This window comes from Garra rufa, chromosome 18, assembly GCF_049309525.1.
Source record: "Garra rufa chromosome 18, GarRuf1.0, whole genome shotgun sequence".
NCBI lineage: Eukaryota > Metazoa > Chordata > Actinopteri > Cypriniformes > Cyprinidae > Garra > Garra rufa.
The window spans coordinates 21,856,996-21,882,622 of record NC_133378.1 but is presented as its reverse complement, the minus strand read 5'-3'; the positions used below and the strand labels follow the sequence as shown (position 1 = coordinate 21,882,622).

The 25,627-nt window shown below is 35.5% G+C and overlaps 2 protein-coding genes across 2 annotated transcripts in view; both read right to left on the bottom strand.

Moving 5' to 3' along the window:
• Positions 1-2,753, bottom strand: part of eif4g3b (eukaryotic translation initiation factor 4 gamma, 3b) — a 45,343-nt gene extending 42,590 nt beyond the window's left edge. The window contains exon 1 of the mRNA XM_073822678.1: positions 2,517-2,753. Coding sequence (XP_073678779.1) covers positions 2,517-2,753 — 237 coding nt within the window. The remainder of the gene's footprint in view (positions 1-2,516) is intronic.
• A 1,014-nt stretch (positions 2,754-3,767) lies between these two features.
• LOC141290556 (ephrin type-B receptor 2-like) overlaps positions 3,768-25,627 on the bottom strand; it is a 51,856-nt gene continuing 29,996 nt past the window's right edge. Inside the window, exons 2-6 of the mRNA XM_073822677.1 lie at positions 21,425-21,489; positions 20,431-21,115; positions 6,915-7,061; positions 6,752-6,808; positions 3,768-3,805 (exon numbers count right to left, since the gene is read on the bottom strand). Coding sequence (XP_073678778.1) covers positions 3,768-3,805; positions 6,752-6,808; positions 6,915-7,061; positions 20,431-21,115; positions 21,425-21,489 — 992 coding nt within the window. The remainder of the gene's footprint in view (positions 3,806-6,751; positions 6,809-6,914; positions 7,062-20,430; positions 21,116-21,424; positions 21,490-25,627) is intronic.

The window sequence follows — 25,627 nt, the reverse complement described above, 5'->3', positions numbered from 1 at the left end:
CGTTTATCGGCCCAGCCCTACAACATGCAGTTTTTGAATGAAGTTGTATGAAGTTGTATAAGTTTATTATGAAGGGAAAACAAAATCCAAACCCACATGGCCCTGTGAAAAAGTGTTTGCCCCCTAAACTTAACTGGTTGGGCCACCAGTAGCAGCAACAACTGCAATCAAGTTTTTGTGATAACTGTGAGATAACAATGAGTCGGTTACAGCGCTGTGCAGGAATTTTGGCCCACTCATCTTGGCAGAATTGTTGTAATTCAGCCACATTGGAGGGTTTGAGCATGAACCGCCTTTTTAAGGTCATGCCACAGCATCTCAATAGGATTCAGGTCAGGACTTTGACTAGGCCACTCCAAAGTCTTCATTTTGTTTTTCTTCAGCCATTCAGAGGTGGATTTGCTGATGTATTTTGGATCATTGTCCTGCTGCAGAACCCAAGTTCGCTTCAGCTTGAGGTCACGAACAGATGGCCGGACATTGTCCTTCAGGATTTTTTGGTAGACAGCTGAATTCATGGTTCTATTTATCACAGCAAGTCTTCCAGGTCCAGAAGCATCAAAACCGCCCCAGACCATCACACTACCACCACCAGATTTTACTGTTGGTATGATGTTCTTTTTCTGAAATGCTGTGTTATTTTTACGCCAGATGTAATGGGACACACACCTTCCAAAAAGTTCAACTTTTGTCTCGTCAGCCCACAGAGTATTTTCCCAAAAGTCTTGCAGGATCATCAAGATGTGTTCTGGCAAAACTGAGACAAGCCTTTATGTTCTTTTTGCTCAGCAGCGGTTTTCGTCTTGGAACTCCCAAGCAAGCTATTTTTGCCCAGTCTCTTTCTTATGGTGGAGTCATGAACACTGACCTTAATTGAGGCAAGAGAGGCCTGCAGTTCTTTAAATGTTGATATGGGGTCTTTTGTGACCTCTTGGATGAGTCGTTGCTGCGCTCTTGGGGTAATTTTGGTCGGCCAGCCACTCGTGAGAAGGTTCACCACTGTTCCATGTTTTCGCCATTTGTGGATAATGGCTCTCACTGTGGTTCGCTGGAGTCCCAAAGCTTTAGAAATGGCTTTATAACCTTTTCCAGACCTTTTCTCAATTACCTTCTTTCTCATTTGTTCCTGAATTACTTTGGATCTCAATATGTTGACTGTTACACATGTGTTTTCTTTCTCAGCTGTTTGCTTTCACTTAACACCTAAATTACTGTGTTTACTGTCATGATCTGGGCTGTGGGTTTTCCCTCAGCCACCTGAGGTCGCTGTTTCCCTTTCCCTTGCACTGCACTTCCCTGATTGTTTACACCTGTCTTGTTGTCATTAGCACTCATCAAGCTCACACCTGTTCACAATCATATGGACTAAAATAACTCTCATTGCCCACTATTCATTCTGGCTGCATTGTCTTCTGTGTGGTTTGTTTTCTGTCCTTCTCGTTCCTGATGTTCTTGATCTTGCCCTGCTTGTGTTTTGTTGTGCCGTGTTGGCCTTTTGTTTGTGTTTTGTTTATTGTTTTATGATTAAAACTCCTTCCCTGCATTTGGACCCAGATCTCCTCCTTCCCAACGTGACAGTTTACAAGGATACTTGCAAAGATGGGAATTTGACACATACAAGTGTATGTATTTAACCTTCAAGGCCTATAAAGTGGCAAAAATAACTCTGTTTAATACTCCTAGTCTTCACATGCGCATGCCTCTGTGACAGCACTTAGAAACTCTCAGACAGCACACACATATGTGACCCTGGACCACAAAACCAGTCATAAGGTTAAATTTTACAAAACTGAGATGTATACATATATATGAAAGCTCAATAAATAAGCTTTCTATTGATGTATGGTTTGTTAGGATAGGACGATATTTGGCCGAGATACAACTATTTGAAAATCTGGAATCTGAGGGTGCAAAAAAATCTAAATACTGAGAAAATCACCTTTAAAGTTGTCCAAATTGAGCTCTTAACAATGCATATTACTAATCAAAAATTACATTTTGAAATGTTTGCAGTAGGAATTTTACAAAAAAATCTTCATGGAACATGATCTTTACTTAATTTCCTAATGATTTTTGGCATAAAAGAAAAATCAATAATTTTGACCCATACTATGTATTTTTGGCTATTACTACAAATATACCCCAGCGACTTAAGACTGGTTTTGTGGTCCAGGGTCACATATAGCAGAATGAGTTCCCTTTCGCTGCTGATTGTGTTTCAGCGGCTGACAATCACTTGTTTTTAAACCACAATGCTTAAAAACACGTGCAAGATAAGTTTTTGTGTAACCACAATAGACACAATAGTTGAAAATCTCTACCATCTGACAAATTTCTACTGGTTAATCGTGTCTACCCTGTATCGCCCACAGCTACTAAGGCATTTTGTAATATCAAATTTATTTCAATGCATCACGCAGCCCTAATTCCAACTCTACAAGTAGCATTTTGTACTAAAAGAAACAAGGTCTGTGTATGGGCCTACATAGAAAAAGGGAACAAAAAAGCCCTCCTACTTGACTTTTTTGCCTGGCCAGTGAAGCGTTTTCTTTCATGGTGATGTGCGAGGAAGAGAGGCACTGACAGTCCTGGTTTCCGTGACATTGCCTGGCCGCCGGAGTCTGATGGATGAGCACTGGACTCCTGAAGGGCCTTTGATCAATGAGCCCCTCATCGATGACAACAGGACACCTGCTTCCCATCAAAGAGACGAGGGCCAGGCAGCTCTGGTGTGGACATCCAACTCTCAGCATTGATTAACCCCGTGCTCCACTGAAGCCTCATCTTTTATCTCTATGCAGGTTTTCATGTCTCTCAGAAGGAACGGGAACTGATTGTGGACAATTTGTACTCGCTTTTAACGGCAAGTTTAGTATTTGTACCGACTGGTATAGACCATAAAAAAAGCTGTTGTCAAGAAATTACATTTTTTATGACAACGTTTTGACTTTAATGCAGCAAGCAACACACTCGGAGAGCTAAAACTCTGACTTGCCCTTATCGTAAGCCTAACATCTTTAGACACAAAGGTCAGCTGAAAAACAGTGCGCTTCAATGCACAGTCCAATACATTACACGCAAAGCACTTCTGCCTTGAAAGCCTTTTAAACAAACCACGCTGAATGCTGACATAAGCATAAGACATTTTCATTCAGTTGCATCATAAAAATCTTACAACATTTATAATCCCAATAAGCCCAGATATATATGGAATGATTATCTGTTATGTATTTGAACTCTGAAACATAATTCAATACAGCGCTGTTAATTTCAAATGTCTAAGCAAAGGTTCAACTAACAAATAACTTAAACGAACAGAAACAGACATGTTCGTACTGAACCCTTTTATGTAAATTCTGAGACAATAATAATAATATTATCATAATATTTCGAGATGGTACAGTATATGGCACTTATACCTTAAAACCTTTAAGATGAACTATTATGCCTCTATTTACAATATGTAAAATAAGTATCATGCGTCCTCAGAATGTGTCTGTAAAGTTTCAGCTTAAAATACTCCACAGATCATTTAATATTAATAATTAAGAAAATGTTTTCGCGCTTTCGTGCATGTCTCTTTAAATGCAAATGAGCTGCTGCTCTCTTTTCCAAAATAGAGCTGTGCCTTTACAGCTCCTACCTTAGATATTCTGGTATGTTCTTGGTTTTACACCAAATTAGTTTAAACTTCTGATATAGGGTTCTCTGAGTGCACACATCCGATGCACACTCACAGAAAGCTGCTGTCACACAGCATGTGAGTACTAAACTAAGTTCTCTTTCATGTCGTATTGCGCTTGAACTGTCAAATACACACAAGTTTATGTTAAAAACACACATAAGTTACAAAAACAGTGGGTTATGTCTGTGAACATAAACAGCTGGGAAAGAAATTACATGTTTATATTTGATCTGTTTGGCAACAGTGTAATATACAGTAAATAAATCCACTGCTCTTTTGTCTCCTCTGAGGCTGGTACTCTAAATAGTGTTCTGTGCTCAACTGTGCAGCCAGAAATGGTACAGCGTCGTCACTTGTGAAAACAAAATAACGGCGTCGTCGGTGGAAACGTGCAGATTAAGGGGTGGTAATATTATAATAAGATTCCCTGTCTACATCACTGTGAGGAGCGAAATCTGACACATGTTTTTTTCACATGCTTGCAGAAATAGGCTTACCAAAAGAAAGTCACATTTTCTGGGTTGGTAGATGCACCGGGGCACTGATTATAGCACTTAAACACAAAAAAGTCAGATTTTCATGATACTTTAACTGTCCCGAAATGTGAGCGAATGTCTTGTATCGCAGCACGCAATAGCTCTTGTAGTGCAGACGGGATGCGCCGATGTGAAGCCAAATTGAGAGAGAGAAAGAGAGAAGACGTAGAACAGCTGAATCACTCACATGGTTTCAAATGACTGATTTAATCTGACAGTCTGTGTGGATTTATTTACTCATCTAACCTACATGTTATACTGAATAAATGTGTGCAGAAATTTCCCTTATTTTAAACTCCAAAGCTGCGGGAATGAGTAAAATTATATGCGAACAATAGTAAATGCACAATCCCACACCGAAATTCAAGAGTACACATAATTCTATTATATAGACATTTGGGAATTACATTTCCATAACTTTTCCCAAACATTTTTGGGTTTATTTATTTTTCCATAACTTTTCCAGGCCTGGAAACAGCTTTTTTAAAATTCCATGTTTTTCATGACTGTATGAACCCTGTTCCTTACAGATGCACACACACAGAAACATACACTACTAGTCAAAAGTTTTTAAACAGTAAGATTTTCAATGTTTTTAAAGAATTCTCTTCTGTTCACCAAGCCTGCATTTATTTGATCCAAAATACAGCAAAAGCAGTAATATTTTAAAATAACTGTTTTCTATTTGAATATTATAGATTTATAAAATGTAAAATTATATAAAATTATATATTTTAAAAATGTGATTCATTCCTGTGATCAAAGCGAAATTTTCAGCATCATTACATCAGTGTCACATGATCCTTCAGAAATAATTCTAATATGCTGATTTGCTGTTCAAGACAAATTTTATGATTATTATTATTATCATCAGTATTTAAAACAGTTGACTGCATCTTTTTTTCAGGATTCTTTGATGAATAGAAAGATCAGCATTTATCTGAAATAAAAAGCTTTTGTAACATTATACACTAAACCTTTCAAAAGTTTGGAGTCAGTATAATTTTTTTATATATTTTTTATTAATTTCTATTTTAAGAACTAGAAATGAGTACTTTTATTTAGCAGGCACTGATGAAAAGTGATGATAAATAAATTTTTAACATTACAAAACATTTCTATTCCAGATAAATGCTGTTTTTCTGAACTTTCTTTTGATCATAGAAACTTGAGAAAAAAAATCTACTCGCCCGTTTTCAACATAATAAATGTTTTTTGAGCAGCGAATCAGAATATTCAAATGATTTCTGAAGGATCGTGTGACTGGAGTAATGATGCTAAAAATTTTGCTTTAAATCAGAGGAATAAATGTCATTTAGAAAACAGTCATTTTAAATAGTAAAAAGTGTTCAAAATTTGACTGTTTTTGGTGTACTTTGGATTAAATAAATGCAGACTAAAATCAACAAAAATCTTACAGTTCAAAAACTTTTGACTGGTAGTGTACACACACCCAGAAACGTCAGCTTCAACGATTTTATCAGTAAATAGTTAACCAGCTTAAAAACAATGTCATTTCTCACTAGCTAGGTAATAACGGCACTGTTCTTGAAGCAGATAAACTTAAACTTTCGCTATTAGTAGATCCGTTGTTCGTTGCTGCCAAATACTGTTGAGAGACAAATGATTCACAAATGCTTAATCTCTCTCTCTCTCTCTCTCTTTCTGTGTTTATTATTAACTGCATTAGAGTGCTATCAATTATCCGTTACTAGCTCTAAAATGACATTTTGGAATTAGCAATGGAAGCGTAGGACAAGATCTTGAAAGTCTTGAAATACATCATCTGAGCAATGTCTTAAGGTGTGGTATCAATGGAATAATTGACTCCAGTCCATTGAATTATTAAAAAATAAGTCACACCCGAGGTGTAACGGCCACGGCATCTCGGGTGCGCATTATGTTTTAATAACTCAACTGACTGGAGTCAATTTTTTTCCTTACACATAAATATAAATAATGGAATATTAGAGTGGATTAGGACACATGGAAGTTTTTCACAGCAAGGAGAAACATCAAAGAGCTAATACAAGTCTGGCCTAGTAGGGCAATCAACAACAATCATCATCATCATTTGCATAACTATTCATCCAGCTCTAGTTACAAGTCAGTTTCTAGTGAAGCATCTGTATCTCAGCAGCTGCACCGCACAATAAAACCATCCTATTATCATCATCTGCATTCTTAGCTAAACAAAAACGGCAGTGAAGAAATGGTCAGTTCTTATCAGTGAACTAATATTCATGTTTTGTGAGATACAAAATGAGGAAGCAATCCAAACAAATCCTTAATAATCCACTACTGTACATGACAAACAAAAGCTGTGGATTAATGGCGTGGCCTCGCACGACCACTTACACTTCTTCAAAAGAATAGGATATATTTTTTAAGGCTAAAGCTGATTTATTATCTAGGTTCTGTAACATAACCCTGCAATCCAAGGGCGAGAGGAACGTCTATAGCGTCTGTCAGTGTGCGACTAAAATATGCAGATATTGTATGTGTGGTTTTCCTCTGCATGGACAAATACCAGTCTGATTTGCTTTCTGTATAGTGTAGCTCAACTGCAGTCCCTTTACATCCAGTGCTGCGGTGAAACAAATTGAAATACATCCTGTGTCACAGGAACAAATAAGGTAGCAGACGACCTCCCTGCAGCAATGTGCTGCTGAGATTGGATTAGAAAGCTGTACCTGATAAAGTCAGCTCAGGAGACAAGCTCCAGCACCCTTCTTTACTGCCATGCCGAATAACACGCTTCATCTTGGGGCTTTCCAGACCCCACTTCCACAGCACAGTCTCACTGCCATATATAATTACATTCAGACATATGCAATACCCTGTGTCACGGTGAATGTGTCATATGCCTGATATTCTAGAACCATTTCAAATGTGATGACAATGAAGAAGCCTAAGTGATCTATTGTGCTGTTATCTGGATATCCATACTTATTCTTATTCGATTCAGTCTTGTTAAAGTCTGTGTAAAGTAATATTAAATATGTGTTCGGAGTTTGTCGCACCACAAAAAAAGGGCCCGTGCTCAGTGGCTCCAGTGCGTCAGAGACACGATTTCACGCCCACCCAAAAAATCCTAAACACAAAAATGGTGAAAAACTGTTTAACATTCTACAATTACTACATACTTTACAGCCTTTGTAACATGTTTTCAGTAATGCATTTCTAACATTTATAATGTGTTTAGAAACAACTCTCTGAATTGCCTTTACACAGACATTAACTAAAACTAAAAGCATTTTTTAAATAGAAATAATGGTGAAATAAAAAATATATTAGATGAAAAAAATGTAATGCAAATTTAAAATGCTCCCCTGAATTCAAATGTTTAAGTTGAAGTACTACAATTAGTAAAACTAAAATTCATTTAAAAGTAAATAAATGAAAATATATTTCAAAAATGACAAAAGTACATAAAATTGCTAAACCAAACTAAACTTATATTGGAAAATAAAATGGAAAGAAAAATATTAATAAATATTAATACTATAAAAGTACAAAATATTTATTAATACTATAAGTTTTTTTTGGTCTGGGTCTCATCCTGGAGATTTGGTTTGGTGCTCACACTGCACATAGTGTGACATTAAATATAACTATACAAATAAAATAATTAATAATAGTAACAACAGTATAATTGCACTTTAATTCAATTTTTTAAATAAAATAATAAATTAAGTTTAACAATACAACTATATTTACAAAATAAAACAATGGTTTTAAAAAAAAAGACAATTTTACAGTACATTTTAAAAAATACTATGCTAATATTTAATTTTTTTATTTTTTCTAAAATAATAGAATTGCTAATACCAGCAAGTAAGTCTATGCACATAGCCTAGATTTAATGTTTTTAGTTTGGAAATCTTATACAATATTACAGTTAGTCGATCTAAAATGGTGATTGTGCATTAACACATTAACAGATGCCAACCATGTTGATATGCAAGTGAGTGGTCTGAACTTCTACCCAGTGCATTTTTTATTTTGATCACGCAAGTGCACCACTTATGTGCACCCCTGACTATAACAGTATACAGTAGTCAACATTCGAAGTGGATCAAAAAAGTTAATCAAAAGTTGTCCTAAGATAAGAATGGGTATTCTTTTTGGTTTTAGGACAAATTTGATGAAAGGTTTTGATCCACTTCGAATGTTGACTACTGTATAAATAATACTAAAATATCACTGGTTCAATTCAGAGCATATTGCTGTTAAAATGTCTATTTAGACTGTTTAAAATGGTATCTAAATTATACATGTAAAAAAAACTCATAGGGCTGTAATATTACGACAAAAAGTCATTATTGTAGATTATTGTTCCTCATATTGTAATGATGATTATTAATCACTATAAAAAAAAAAAGAAACGTTTTTGTTTCATTTTGGGCACATCACATTCTGGCGTCATAAACAAACATGCCGGTCTGTGGCGTTAACCAAGTCTAAAGACAAGTTATGAAAAAAAACAGCCCTTATAAATTATTGAAGCCACAAAATGAATCTTTTATTTCCATATTATCTGCACTGTGTTGTTTAAGATTAGGAAATTCGCGAGCGTGCACACTCTACACAGCTCTGGCGTTTTTACCACTGACTAATCTAAGCATCCCTGATTGGCCAATGTATTCCTAAGTTCAACAGAAATGCATTTGATTGGTTATAAGGCTCAATGCTGCACAAAACAGTATGCAAAAGCAATCTGATGCAGATGAGGGAATTTGCGAGTGTACACACTCCACACAGCTCTGGCGTTTTCAGCACTGACTAATCTAAGCACCTCTGATTGGCCAATGTATTCCTAAGTTCAACAGAAATGCATTTGATTGGTTATAAGGCTCAATGCTGCACAAAACAGTATGCAAAAGCAATCTGATGCAGATGAGGGAATTCGCGAGTGTACACACTCCACACAGCTCTGGCGTTTTCAGCACTGACTAATCTAAGCACCTCTGATTGGCCAATGTATTCCTAAGTTCAACAGAAATGCATTTGATTGGTTATAAGGCTCAATGCTGCACAAAACAGTATGCAAAAGCAATCTGATGCAGATGAGGGAATTCGCGAGTGTACACACTCCACACAGCTCTGGCGTTTTCAGCACTGACTAATCTAAGCACCTCTGATTGGCCAATGTATTCCTAAGTTCAACAGAAATGCATTTGATTGGTTATAAGGCTCAATGCTGCACAAAACAGTATGCAAAAGCAATCTGATGCAGATGAGGGAATTCGCGAGCGTGCACACTCCACACAGCTCTGGCGTTTTCAGCACTGACTAATCTAAGCACCTCTGATTGGCCAATGTATTCCTAAATTCAACAGAAATGCATTTGATTGGTTATAAGGCTCAACGCTGCATAAAACATCAAGCAAAAGCAATCTGATGCAGATGAGGGAATTCGCGAGCATGCACACTCCACACAGCTCTGTTGTTTTCAGCACTGACTAATCTAAGCGCTGCTGATTGGCCAACGCATTCCTAAGTTCAACAGAAACATGTTTAATTGGTTATAAGGTTCAACGCTCCACTAAACATAGTGTAAAAGCAATCTGATGCAGTATGAGCGGATCTAATTGTAATTCCACGAACCGAGACTTTTCATTCACCTTTACCTTTTATTTTAATCATGACATTGTTTAATTTTGCAGGAGCATTTTTTGCCACTTTGTCTCGAACTTATGGGAAATTTCTGTCGCATTTTTGCCACAAGCCCTCATTAATTTTTGCCCCTGCTACACAATAAAAAGAACCGACTCTTAAGAGTAATTTGTGAATTGGTCCCTCAGCATTTCTTTAATTCACAGAAAAAGTATCAGCTCATATTTTGCTACACTGGTTGCATTGTATGCCTTTAATTCATAAAAACAACTGGCTCATAAGAGCGATTTGTTCATGAATCAGACTCAAACATGCTGCTGATCCTCTACAATGAACCAGCTCATAATAGTCATTTATTAGTGAACCAGGCGACACTGGTCCGGCACTGTGTTTTCAATTCACTAAAAAGAACTGGTTAACCCTCTGGGGCCGACGGTCACGCCGGCGTGACCAACCTACTTTTTTTTAGATCAGCGCAAAAGACACTAAAAATGCTCTGTCGGTTTTAGTCATACAAATTAGAGATATACATCATTGGAAACTGTAAAGTGTGTACTTTTATTTGTGCACACTCACAGGAACAGCAGAAAGTTGTGCTTTTTTATTTAGAATAAAGAAAACAAACAGGGTGATTTCTGTTTTCTCTGTCTCCGCGAACTGCTTTTAGAAATGCGTCACTTAAATCATTCAAACTCGGTGAATACTTAGCACACAAACAGAAAAGTGGTATCTACTGAAAGCTTGAGATTTATGCTTTTAAACGAAGTAAGTTTGATCAAAAACCAATAATCTGTGATAAATTAATCTATATGAAACCAAGGAGATGTCTAGTCTATCCAGTTCCAACTAATTATCTCTAATGTGACCGCGCCCACTATCGCGAAATCTTTTGCCATGCAAATTAGCCATGTGCTGCAATCGCGGCAAGGACCGGAGTATCTGTATGCGAGGAAACTCCCACATCACCGCAACAAAGCAACATGACTTCAAGTTCATCTTGGTTACAGTTTGTTCCTGAATGAAGATATGCTGTGAGGAATTAGACTTATATTTACCACGATCATAAGAAGGACGTGATGCGACGCAAACCCAGCAGGAGGAGATATTTACATGAGTAAGTCTTACTTTCATTTTCCTACTAGCTTTCGCTGTTGTTAATCCTTTGGCAAAACATGTACACATTTTACTAGTTAGACTTATTCCAAACTAAAATTCCTGACTTAATCAAATGAAACATTATGAAGTACGTTTGATTGCATCTCACACAATGGCAGGATATTTATAATGTTCTAGAAAAACGATGTGATTATGACTGTGAGATGCATTTATGACGATATCTTTATGACTGTAGAATCATACTTATTAATTAATTTATTTTATTGTACAACAGTAGGGTGAAATATAATATATAATATAATATGAGTGCTTACACTGAGAGTGTGTTTACATCACGTTTGTTAGTAATATAGTGCTAAACGATAATTATTAGTTTCTCAGATATTACATGTCCTTTTTTACATTAGTATAAATGCTAGAGTATAGACTGTATTCTGACAGATGATCCTGATATGATTTTTGATTTGTTTTGTTTTTGTAGTGATCTCAAACCTGCTCAAAAGTGAATCCTGCCCTCTTTCCCTTGAGTCCCTTCAAACTGTTTTCCTGTGAGAGCACTATAAACTTGAGATGTTCAACTACACTGATATTCTAGTGTAAAAAAAGTTTTTGACTTTTTTTGTGTGCATGCAAAATAGCAGGTAAGATTTTTCCTGTTTCATTTGTTGAACAGAATTCAGAAGAAGTTTTCAGAAATGCCACAAAGTCTGTGCACATCTATGTGGTTAGATGAGGGAGCTCAATAATGTGTCTTTGACGTTCATTATGTATGTTTTGTTTATACAGTGTAGTAAATAAAATAAAAATAATCTAAAACTCCATTCTCTGAATCTTCTCACAGTTTCAAGTCAGTCACTGATGGGGCCATTAGGGCTCTTTTGTCTCTCAGGTGTGAACTGCTAAATATTCATGGGTCATTGCCACACCTATGAATAATCCCTTTCGATCACAAAACATGTTTTATAAAATTTAAATCAATATATTGTTTTCTCTGAACGAGTGAACGAGATGATTTTCACATCATTTGGTTGAAAAAATTCTAGCCTACGACATCCAATTATCTAAAGTCTTGTAAAGAAATGTCCTATAAGTCGTTCATGGCCTTATTTCAGTGACTTCAAAAATTTAGATTTTCAATAACCACGCATAAACATAGTTTTCTCAAAAACACAAACATGCACATTAATGTTGCTTGCATATTATTGTAGCCCAATATGTGCTGATTACAATGTAATCTGACTTTAACCATTTATATGTTTTTAAGATACTGAAAAAAGCACAAATGTCAGGGCATGTCAAAACTTCTTCAGGGCCCCAAAACACCTCAGACCCCAGAGGGTTAATGAATCAAACAGCTAATCTGCCTCCACTGCTCCCCAGTATGTTTCAAATTAATTAGCAGGAACTAGTTTATAAGAGTTATTTGTTTCCAAAATCACAATGAATCAGAAAAAAAAAATGTTTATACAAACCCATAGCTCTTTATATGTCAGGAAAAACATCTACAGTCATGAAGGTTGAAGTAAAATTGAGACTGTGACCCCAATGTACTGAAAACAGAGAGTGTTGGTACATTATGATCTATCGTGCCCATCCGAACACATTATCCAGCGTAAATACATGAAACTAGAGCTTTTAAACAGCGGCAGCATTGCACAAAGGTCATTGAATGGCCCTCAACAGTGACAGTGAAAGATTAAAAGACAGAGAGCACATTCCAGTGGACATTTACCAAATGCAACACTCCAGATACACTGCATTTACATAATTAAGAATACACAGCCTTGATTTACTGTAAGCTTTTAGCTTTGAGGTTACTCTAACAAATCAAAAAAGTTGAGGTTTAGGTCTAAGGTACTCCCTAGATAATAAAATATCATATTCAAAGATAACAAGATAACAAAGCCATTACTTCTAATTGAAAGGTCAACATACTGAAACAAACAGACATTTCAGCTGTCCGTAGAGGAATGTATTGATTGGCCATAACACAATATAAGCAAAACCAGCCGACATTTATCTTGTTTGGAGACACAGGCGGGCTTGAGGGATTGGCCACAGTCCAGCTTCATACAGTGGAGGTAATTCATCTGCGGCCAACACCGTCCGGTTGAATTTCGCCATTTATAATCATTAAACGTTAAAACAAGCAGAGACTGTACTTGAAGGTCTATGTAATTACTTATGAAATGCAATCTAGGAGGCCAGTCAATAATATCCATCCCAAAACCACATGGAGAGGACTGAAGAAGATCTCCAGAGAAGAACAGAGAGGGTCAGAATGTCAGCTGGATTAACTGAATTAGTGCTACCACTATAATTACTTGAGGTGTGGGTGAGTTTCAGCTCTTGGCTATGGAGAGGAGAGGCGTTCCTGGCACAAAACACGTATAAATGCTATTTCGCAAGCTGTTCCCGTACTTCCTTTCATAAGGATGGTTAGTCATGTTTCAATAGGCTAAATATTTGACAGGGCTCAACAATAAGAACGGCCTGATGGCCCACGGCCAGTGTTACAGAGTTTTGGGTCAGTGTAATTTATAGCCATTGTTGCTCGAAAACCTAATAAACTATTGAATGTTTAAAAAAAGTAAACTTAATTAAAAAATATATATAGTTTGACATATATAAAAAAATGAATAAACAATAAATTTATATACTGGGGCCAGCATTAGATACATACAATTCAGTAAAAAAACAACAACAACAACAACAACAAAAAAACAAAAGGATAAAAAAAAAAACACAACAAACTTAAGTGCAATAAAATAAATGATAAAATATATATTTTTAAAAACATGTTAATTATTTATATATTTAGAAAAAAATGCAAAAAATGTGTTTGTCTGGGTTCAACAATAAGAATGGCCTGAAGGCCGAACTATTGCATGTTTATGCTTTTTGAAGTAAAAAAAAAGAGCAAATTTAACAAATGCAATAAAAACATAATAAAATATTTTTTAAAAACATAATAAAATATTTTTTACAACATAAAATATTTTAGAAAACAATAAAATATTTTTTAAAAACAAAATATTTTTAAAAACATAAAATATTTTTAAAAACATATTTTTTTTACAACATAATAAAATATTTTAGAAAATAATAAAGTATTTTTAAAAAAACAATAAAATATTTAAAAAAAACATAATAAAATATGTTTAATAATATGTTTATTTATTTATTTAGAAAAAAAAATACAAAAACTGTTTTTGACAGGGCTCAACAATAACAACAGCCCAATGGCCCAACTATTGAATGTCAATGCTTTCTGTAGTTAAAAAAAAACACCTTTATATGTCAATATATATAAATTATTTCATTTTTATTAAATGTATTAAAGAACACATTTAAAAAATAATAATAATAATTTAATTTAATTATTGTCGCCATCATTACATACAGGTCTACAAGCCAAAAAAACATTTAACAAATGCAATAAAAAAAAATATTCAATAACATTTTTAACTACTGGCTTAACTTACAAATGTCAAAACAAAAGCCAAACGTCCTTATTGTTAAAAACATAATTAGAATATAATTAAAAGTTATCATTTTATGAGTTGGAGCCATTAGAAATTTGGCCAAGGCAAATACAACACTATTAGGCTGAATCCAACTAAGCCAGCAGACAAAATCCTTATTGTTGAGCACTGGAAGGCCTTAAAAAACACACTGAGCCACTGAGATGAAACCACTCACATAGGGCTTTTGAAGTCACATTGACCTGAAGCATGCAGCGCTGTGCCATTGTTCCAGTAACATTACAGTATAAGAGAATTACGCGTCAAGCTCGCTATCAATTAGACCATTATGTCTCTACTTGGCTTTAATGAGTACCGCTACTGCATATTTTCTTTAGAGACAGAAAATGGAACTCATAAATCCATTTGTCTACATGCAGCCCTTGGTTAACAACCACAGGGGGATTCATTAGTTGTGCTTGATTTCTGAATGGACTCGCCAGGGAGAGCCGCGTCGAAGCGTCCACCCAGCTCCCCCTGCGCACTCCAAATTAGTCAATTAGGAGTGTCATTAAAGTGGTGGCAGCGAGGAGGATTAACACCAGGGGAAATAAAAGAGACGCTCTGCCTTGTGCTCGCCCAGGATATTGCCGATTTCCATCCATCAGCTGCTCCAGATGGGGGGATATTAGTAATTTAGATTCTGTCAACAGTACCCAGGAGAACCCTGCCAAAATCGTTCCCTCATCGCTGCCCTGCTCTCCTTGAATGTAATCATATCTGCCGAGTGCTGAGCGAGGGCGAAAAAAAAAACACCTTTTTATACCCAAATCCCTCTATTCATTCCAACCTATCAACGCAGCGTTACAACTGACTGGAGGATTTCTATTCATTACGGCTCCTTTGTTCTCAGACACAGAGAGCTGCTTCCTTGTCGAGTAATGCAAGAATAACGGCCAGATCTCATGTTATAAAAACAGTTTTAAGGGTCAGTGCTCGTGTGCATGCGCGTGTGCACATTTCGTTTGAAATAACACTGTAAGGAAACCGCTGCACATGGACGGACACAGGCTGGAGGACACAATGGCCTGATGTCTTTCAACTGGCTTTCATAAGGATAAGGCCAGTGAATGTTTTGTACCTGCAGGGCAGCTCTCAATAGTAAGACGTATGCGTGTGTGCATTCACGAAGGACATTAAGGAGAAGTTAAAAAATTGACAGATAATTGACTTACCCCCTTGTCATCCAAGATGTTCTTTCTTTCTTTAGTCGATAAGAAAGTATGTTTCTTGAGGAAAACATTTCAGGAATTATCTCTAGATAGTGGATTTCAATGGTGCCCGCGAGTTTGAACTTCCAAAATGCATGGCTCTAAATGATCCCAGGCGAGGAAGAAGAGTCCTATCTAGCAAAACGATCGGTTATTTTCTAAACAAACTGACAATTTAAATACTTTTTAACCTCAAATGCTCATCTTGTCTTTTCTCTGCGATGCGCATGCGTAGTTTGTATAATCCGGGTCAAGACAGTCAGGGTATGTCGAAAAACTCCCATCTCGTTTTCTCACCTCATTTCCCTACATCGCTGTTTTACCTTTTTTTGTAAAGGGCATTTTGATCTTCTTTGCATGGTCACTTTGTAAACACTGGGTCGGTTCTTCTGCAGCAATGTTGGATGATTTTGAAGTTAGGGAAGAAAATAAGATGGGTCTAACTGTCTTGAACCGGAAAAAAACGGTTCACACAGAGCTAGAAAAAGACGAGTGTTTGAGGTTAAAAATAAATCAACTGTCAATTTGTTTCGAAAATGGCCGACCGTTTCGCTAGATAAGACCTTTCTTCCTCGGCTGGGATTGTTTTGAGCAGAGGTGGGCAAACATGTTAAAAAAATGTTAATGAAAAATGTTAAACCTATTCAAATGTTTTTAAAAAGCACATGGCTCTATAGCGCCATCACTCTGCAATGTCGCAATGACCGTCATTGTGTGCCTCAATGCGTGTGTAAATGACACGAAGCTGCCTCCGTTAGCGACATTAAAACAGATGGATGCTATTTGAATGGGTTCCTATGGAGACCGGAACAGAAGATCATCCAATCTGACGTTAGAATTCGTAATGGTGGCGCTCATTGTTTACTCAGGAAAAAGGTCTATAGGTCCTCCTGCTAATTGACACTGTACTTTTGTGGGGAAAACAAGGAAATAATTGGTCATTTTATCTTGCAAATAGGCTATTATGCTTTCTTCTTCTGTTTTCCACACACATTTTCATGAAAATTAATATAGTACTTTTTTTTGGATTATAAATTGTGTTTTTTTATCATCTGAAATGTGCTGCGATTTATATAAAGCAATTAAGGTCAAGTTCAAAGCATGCACATTTGGATTGGTGATGAACAAGAAAGGCAAGTGAGTTGGTATTGTGAATTTTCCAGCAACCACGTCGCTAGTTTCACTTTAAATATTTAGGCTGGGTGTTTATAATAAATGTTTATAGTGAATGCCACTAATTTGTGTTTGTTTTTTACTTACACTACCAGTCCAATGTTTTTAAACAGTAAGATTTTTTTTTTTGTTTTTAAAAAAAAAAGAAAGAAATCTTTTCTGCTCACCAAGCATGCATTTAATTGATACAAAATACAACAAAAGCTAAAAATTCAGCTTTGAAATCACAGGAATAAATTGCATTTATAAACTTATTTTTATTTTAATTAGTAAAAATATATATATATTTTTTAAATTGACTTTTTTTTCTGTACTTTGGATTAAATGAATACAGGTTTGGTAAGCAGAAGAGACTTCTTTAAAAAACAAAAAACTCTTACTGTTCAAAAACTTTTGAGTGGTAGTGTATGTTGAGTCCAAAAGTTTGCCCACCCCTGGTTTAGAGCTGCATTTAAACTGCATTTTGAAAGTTCAAACATGCTTGAATGTTTTCCTCAAAAATACTTTCTTATCAACTGAAGAAAGAAAGACATGAACATGTGGGATGACAAGGGAAGTAAATTATCTGTAAATTTTTGTTCTGGAACTGAACTTCTCCTTTAAGTCGTCCTTTTCTGTCACTGCGTAAAAAAACACAATCAAATGACTGTAAATCTGCACGCAGGCTTTTTCTTAATTTGGCGATGTGTCTCTTTTTCATTGTGCTTTAGGTGGGTGCAGAAATCTGAGGCTATTCATTATTAATTTATCATTGCTGGCATCCGGCACTGTAAAAAATGTTTTGTCAGGCTACCTAAAAATGCGCTTCATGTGATAACGTCTAAATCAATCTGACAACATCCTATGAACGTCCTTTTAAAGGGTCAGATCTGCTAGAAATTGCTCTGTAAGTAGCAACAACAGTTTCACTTTTTAGTGAGTCGTTAAAACCAGACCAGACAAGGATGAGATTGGCAGACTTTAAAGAAGTTCATCCAAAAATGAAATTGATATTGAATTATTAATTACTCGGCTTAATGTGGTTTCAGACTCTCATTTTGATACTCTCTTCATTAGACACAAAAATAGCTTTTAAAGATAGAGATGATGTGCTGCTGTCTAGCTCCAAAAAGGATGTTAAAGCACTTTAAAGCACTATAAAGTCTATATGACTTAATATTTCATATTTTCTGAGATGGATAAACAAAAATTCTTAATAAGATTCTGCTATTTTCTGCTACGAATAAGTTAGCAAAACTTAAGAATAAGTCAGGAATATTACATTTCTTAAATATGCTTTTTTTTTTCCTTATTATTATCTATTCTAACTTAATAAGAATCAGAATTTCTGAAAAGAATATAAAAAAAAAGATATCTCTTAACTACTTCTTTAAAGGGACAGCCCACCCAAAAATTAAATTCTGGTCATTAATTACTTACCCTTGTGTTGTTCTAAACCTGTAAGACCTTCATTCACCTCCAGAACACAAATTAAGATATTTTTGATGAAATCCGAATGCTTTCTGACCCTACATAGACAGCAATAAAACTGAAACATTGTTGTGGCCCATAAAAATAGTGAGGACATTGATAAAATAGTCCATGTGACATCAGTGGTTCAACCATAATGCTATGAAGCTATGAGAAGCTATTTTTGTGCACAAAAATAACATCTTTATTCAACAATTTTTTTCTCTTCTGTATCAGTCTTTGTCGCTCATTCATGAGAAAAGACGTTATTTTTTCTTTCTTTGTGCACTAAAACTACTTGTAGCTTCATAACATTTGGTTGAACTACTGATATTTTAACAATGTCCTTACTACCTTTCTGAGCTTTCAATGTGTCAGTCGTGTTGCTGTCTATGCAGGGTTAGAAAGCTCTTGGATTTCATCAAAAATGTATTCATTTGTGTTCTGAAGATGAAGGTCTTGGACATTTGAAACGACATGAGGGTGAGTAATTAATGACAGAATTTTCAATTTTGGGTGAACTACCCCTGAAGCCACACAATAGCTTTTTGCGATGAACAAACCAAAATTTCAAAGTCTTGATAGACACGGATGATCTTCAACCGCAGCTCTCAAATATGATACCTATGATAGAGGTTTGAAGTCACGATGAATTTTGATGTTATTGACATCCAAAATGCATTATATATGCCATATTTGCTTTGAGAAGAAATAATAATGAATAAATAATGATTTATATTGTGGTCTAACAGAAATTATACAGCTTCAGAAGACACAGAATACAGTGTATGATTACATGAAGTACTTTGCCCTTTTTGGAGTCTTACAGCCTCAAAAAAATAACAGAATATGGGTTTGTAACATCATGACGGTGAACAAATAAGACAGCATTTTCAGTTTTTGGTGGACCAGTCAAAAGTTTTTGAACAGTAAACTTTGCTAAAGAAGTCTCTTCTGCTCACCAAGCCTGCATTTATTTGATTCAAAGGAAGATTTTTAAATATTTTTACTAATTACAAACTGTTTTCTATTTGACTATATTTTAAAATGTAATTTATTTCTGTGATTTCAAAGCTAAATGTTTAGTACATTACTCCAGTCACATGATCCTTAAAAAAACATTCTGATTTGCTGCTCAAAAAACATTTATTATGTATAGTTCAGTCATGAAACTCTTCTGAGCAGCTGACTGGTTTACTTAAAGCTGGTTGCTTCATCCAGTCATTTGTTTGTTTCTATCAATCTATCTATGCAACCTATTTATTCCTAATTTGTATCAAATCAGTTCATTGCAGCATGCTATGGTATTTTGCTAACCCTCCACCTTCCCCAGCACCACCTGCCTAGATCTGCTCGGGGGTTCTCCCCATTTTCCTTACAGCAGTTTTAAATCAAGTCACTGTTTCATGTGCATTTACTTACTCCTTATGCAGCACCAGCAGCATAGCATCTACTCTGCCAAGACCAAGTTAAAATTATTATGATGTTAAAAACAGCCGCACAGAATTTTCAGCTTTCTTTGATGAGTAGAAAGTTCAAAAGAACAGCATTTATCTAAAAATAGAAATCTCTCATAACATTATAAATGTCTTTATCATCACTTTTGATAAATGTAAAGCATCCTTGCTCAATAAAAGTATTAATTTCTACTGACTCCAAGCTTTTAAATGGTATAGTGTATAATGTTACAAAAGCGTTTTATTTCAGATAAATGCTGATCTATGGAACAACTGTTTTAAATATTGATAATAATAATAATAAAACATGTTTCTTGAACAGCAAATCAGCATATTAGAATGATTTCTGATGGATCATGTGACACTGAAGACTGGAGTAATGATACTGAAAATGTAGATTTGATTACAGAAATAAATTACATTATAAAATATATTCAAAAAGAAAACAGTTATTTTAAATAGTAAAAATATTTTACATTTTTACTGTTTTTGCGGTACTTAAAAAAAAATGCAGGCTTGGTGAGCAGAAGAGACTTCTTTAAAAAACACTAAAAATCCTACTGTTCAATAACTTTTGACTGATAGTGTACATTTAAGTGCAGATTAAAGTATTCAAAATACTCAACAAGTAAGCAACACAGAATAAGAACCAAAACTCACCTCTACAAATGGTCCCGTTGTCCACAGACTCATACCCGGCCTTGCACACGCAGCGTCCGATAGGTACCAGCCACTCCCCATCTCCATTGCAGTACAGTTTAATGGGAACATCCACTTCCTCTCCATTAGGTACACAAGTGCCCCGGGCGGACACCAGAGAGGTGCTCTCCGCACCCGACAATGTTTCCTCAAAGATGGCCCCATTCCGAATAACTCGGGGGCATTTGCGATAGAAAACCTTCACGGCAATGAGCGACATGCATGCTCCGTAATCCTGAAAGGCCAAGTAGAAGCCTTTACGGGACACCGGCCCGAAGCTGCGTACTTCCGTGTTGATCTTCATCACACGGCCGCCCAGGTCCACCTGGGAGAAACTCTCATCAGCTGCAATGGTGTCCACCTTGATCCAAGGGTTCTCCATCCAGGCGGGAAACACCTTGGTGGCTACATCCTTGTCATACTCGAAGTAGTACAGATTAAAAGTCTCCTTACAAGAGCCGGTGACGTTCGGGATGCTGCTGCAGTCTCGCACGGAGAACTTCATCTCCACGTGGATCCGCTGGGCTCCCCGCCGCTGGATGTATTTGGTACGCACCCAGTTGTTCTGGTTGGCGTTGAAGACATTGCACACCTGGTAGGTGCGGATGGTGTTCATGTTCTCATCGTAGCCACTCACTTCTTCCCACTGGGATGAAGCACAGATAATAATGGTTGAATAAGCAATATGTGCTTCTAATAATAAAAGCATGTTTGTCGTGCTATTTGCATATTTATGGACCATTCGTTCATGGTTTCGCACCATTACAGACACATTCTGACATCTAAGGTAAAAATGTGCAGAAATGAGACAAATGGCATGGATTGCATTAAAAATAATCTAATTTGGAATTCATTCAACTTCTATTTCTGCACCACATGAGTCACACTGAATTTGTGCGCTGAATTATTCATTTATGCTCCGTCTGATCATCTAAATTATTTGAATGAGGCTCACCCCCAATGATGGATATATCGTCCAGCCCAGCTCTGCCGTCGCCGTCGTCGAGTCCATCAACACATCTGAAAAGAAACGCATGTCAAAAACCTGTAAGTTTTAAACGCTGCCCAACGCTAAGAGCCTTTTACCGCACGTTTGAGCATTTGTGAGGTCATTGTTCTTCAAGTCTCCTAACAGTAATTATGATGCATAATGGATAGCTTTTCTGAATGTTAAATGAAGGATGACTCACGCCGAGATGCAGAATAACAGTTGGCCATTTCACAGCGGTAATAGCTCGCTATTTTTGACTCTTATTGTTAATCAAATGTTACAAATGGCCATTACTGGATTGGAAGTGTTATCCATCACAGATGATAGATCACACCATGTTCTAACATCTGCTTCCCGTCACATCTAGTTCGTAATTGCCCCGGATGACAGAGGGTGCCATTCTGTTCAATATGGCAAACAGAACAAAATAGTTCAGAAATATGACTCTGATCTGACATTTTCAATTATTTAGCCAGGTACAAATGGTTTCTGCATACTGCCAAAATCAGTATAATGAGACTCTAGAGAGGTTTTTAGTGGAAAAGATTTGTTGTAGTGCTTTGAAGCTGGCCTAAGGAAGCAAAATACAAATGAACAAATTAGGAATGCACTGATATTAAACGTCTGGCTGAAACCACCAAGCAGATGATTATTTTCCCCTTATGTGCAACATACAATTCTAAAATAGTTTGTCTTAATAAATAAATATGAAAAATTAAATGCAATATTCATTTTGAAATTGCCTCAAGATTACATTTAAGTGTTATTTAATTATGTGTTTTAAAAGAAGAACTTTACCTATTACTGTTTTAATTTAAATATAAAAATAAGGGAAATGAAAATACACAATTAAATATCCAACTAGAGGTGGGCAATATACTGGTAAGCATGACTAGCCGATGTCATCTCTATTACGGTTATATATTCACATGATGTTGCTGTGCTACGTGGTCACAAAAACTTTTTGCCGCTTTATAGGCCTTGAATGGTTATATCCACACACTTGCATGTGTCAAAATGCCTCTCTTTGCAAGTATCCGTGTAAACACAGTAATTTTGGTCTTAAGTGAAAGCAAACAGCTGAGAAAGGAAACACACGTGTAAGAGTATATTGGATCCAGGGAGCTCTTAAAGTGACAGCAGTCTAATATTACTGCTGTCTGTCATTCATGTTAATCGAACAACAAAAGAGAGAAAATCTCACTGCTCTTGACTGAATCACTTTTGTAACTTTAATAAGAAGAAATATATAGAGTGAAAGAAGAATATGCAGAGTTTTCGGACATTTTATTAATTTATACGATGTATTTGTTCCACGGTAGATTAGGTTTTTTGTCATACTGACATTGGTGACAAGAATTATGAAATTTCAATGGTATCATATATTTTTATATCATAAGACCTTATTTAAAGCAAAAATAACTATAATGTATATTGCTACCGTGAAATAAAATTATATATGATTTTGGTCATATCATCCTCTCCATCCACCAATATATTTCCCAATATTCAATTCAATTCAATTCAAGTTTATTTGCATAGCGCTTTTCACAATACAATCGTTGCAAAGCAGCTGTACAAAATGTAGGCTACTACAATATATTTAGTAGCTTACAAGTGGTGACTACTGTATGTCAAGTCGATGTACATATGGTATAAATGTTAAAATCAGTAATGGTGTAATCAAACAGATGATGAACACTAATAGTAATGATTATGTGTTGCAATCAAACTTGTAGAAAAATTATCAAATTATCCAGTATCAATGGGAAAAACACTTCTTGACAAGCCAAGTTTCCTTAATGTTGAAGCATTTTATTCCAAAGCTTTTATCCTTAAAGCTTCTTGACAATGGATTTACAAAAAATGTTTATTACAAATTTGGAAAGATGGTTGATGTTGCATTTTTAAATGCACATTAGAAGCAACCTAAACTCACAGCTCTTGCAGAGATAGAGTTCACATGGGGAGTCATTTACTCTGAACTGAGCCATTTCGAGACACTAAAAACAGTGGATCATGAGCTGCTTGTGTGTAAAAGAACACCGCGCCAGGTCAAGCTATGCAACTCACAACACATCAGATATTTATTTAATCACATTACAGACTTTGTGATTTGATAAGCAATAATGTGTTTTCACAACCCTGATTTGTTAGAATTCATAAAAAGTGAATGCCTAATTGGCGAGAAACACTGTTTCACATAGGAACTTGCCAATGAATGTGATTTTTAATCATTTGGCACTTTTGGACTGTGAGATGGTAAGGGTGTCCCGTATTTGTTTAGTAATCATTTAAGGCCATTTCACAATTTTGATCTTCATACGGATATCCCACCCACCCCCTGCCCACATAAATGTGACCCAGGACCTCAAAACCAGTCTTAAGTAGCACAGGTATATTTATAGCAATAGCCAAAATACAGTACATGGGTCAAAATTACGATTTGTCTTTTATGGCAAAAATCAGTATGATATTAAGTAAAGATCTGTTCCATGAAGACATTTAGTAAATTTCTTACTGTAAATATCAAAACAATTTTTGATTAGTAATATGCAGTGTTAAGAACTTAATTTGGACAACTTTAAAGGTGATTTTCCCAATATTTTGATTTTTTTGCACCCTTGGATAGATTGTATCTCGACCAAATATTGTCCTATCCTAATAAACCATACATCAATGCTTATTTATTCAGCTTTCAAGTGATGTATAAATCTCTATTTCAAAAAATTGACCCTTATGACTGGTTTTGTGGTCCAGGGTAGGGCTGGGCAATTTGGCTTAGAATCAAAATCTCGATTAATTGAACATTTTAACCCGATTACGATTAATGAACGATTATTTTATTTATTAATAAAATTATATTTAATTATATTTATATAATAATTATTTTTTTGCCCTCATAGTTCACTGACAAGTTTTGTACAGTAAATGTTCACATATTACAAGCGAGAGATTTTTGGATGAAGGGTGCATTACTTGATTTTAGAATTATTGAAGGAAACACACTATCTACGATCGATGATTATTAATTGAACATCAGTGTTGAACAACTGAAATTAAAGCAAGCATTGCTTAAAACGAAAAGTCACATTTTTCTTAAATTAGTGAAAATAAATAACTTGCACTATTGGAAACAAAATAAATAATTTTCAATGTTTTTCATATTAAAAGTAGAAAATAAGCAGTATCTCCTCTAAATAAAATTACCCTTGTATATCCTGTAAATACTTTTTACTGTATAAATACTGTTTAAGCTCTCCATCGACATGTCGGCGGAATAACGTAACGGAGCGCTTGTGTTTTTTAAAGGGAAAGTAATTGAAATAATCTTCCTGGAAAAATTTTAACGATTATAGGTTCTGAATGTCGATTTCGATTATTTTTCGATTAATCGCCCAGCCCTAGTCCAGGGTCACAAATATGACATAAATCCATACTATATATATTATATCATTTGGGGGTGGGACATTCTCATTCCTGAAGGACAAAAATCTATGCAGCGCAGAATGATTCTTTAGTATTTCTGGTATGTTTTCCCAGAAATTTTAAATCTGTACTGTGCATCTGCCAAAAAACTAAAATTTTCTGTCAATAATTACTCACCCTCATGTCGTCGCCCAAAAATATATTTTTGATAAAATCTGAGAGCTTTTTGACCCTGCATAAACAGCAATGCAACTACCACATTCAAGGCCCAGAAATGTAGTAAGAAAATTGTTCAAATAGTCCATGTTACATCAGTGGTTCAACCGTAATGTTATGAAGCTCAAGAATACTTTTAGTGCACAAAGAAAACAAAAATAATGACTTTTCTCGAAGGAGAAGAAAGGAAATTGTTGAGTAAAGACATTATCACTGATATTATCAGTGGTTCAACCTTAATTTTCCACCAAAAATATTTAATTAAAATATCAATATTATTTAATTTCATCAAAAATATCTTAATTTGAGTTCCAAAGATAAACGAAGGTCTTACAAGTTTGGAACAACCTCAGGGTGAGTAATTAATGACAGAATTTTCAATTTTGAGTGAGGTATCCCTTTAAGGAGTACAGTTATAAACAGCCTCAAAACTAACAAACTTAATCTTAAAGTCACAAAACCTCACAAATTTTGATTTTATAGGATCTTAATCTGAAAATCCCATAAACCACTTGTGTGAAA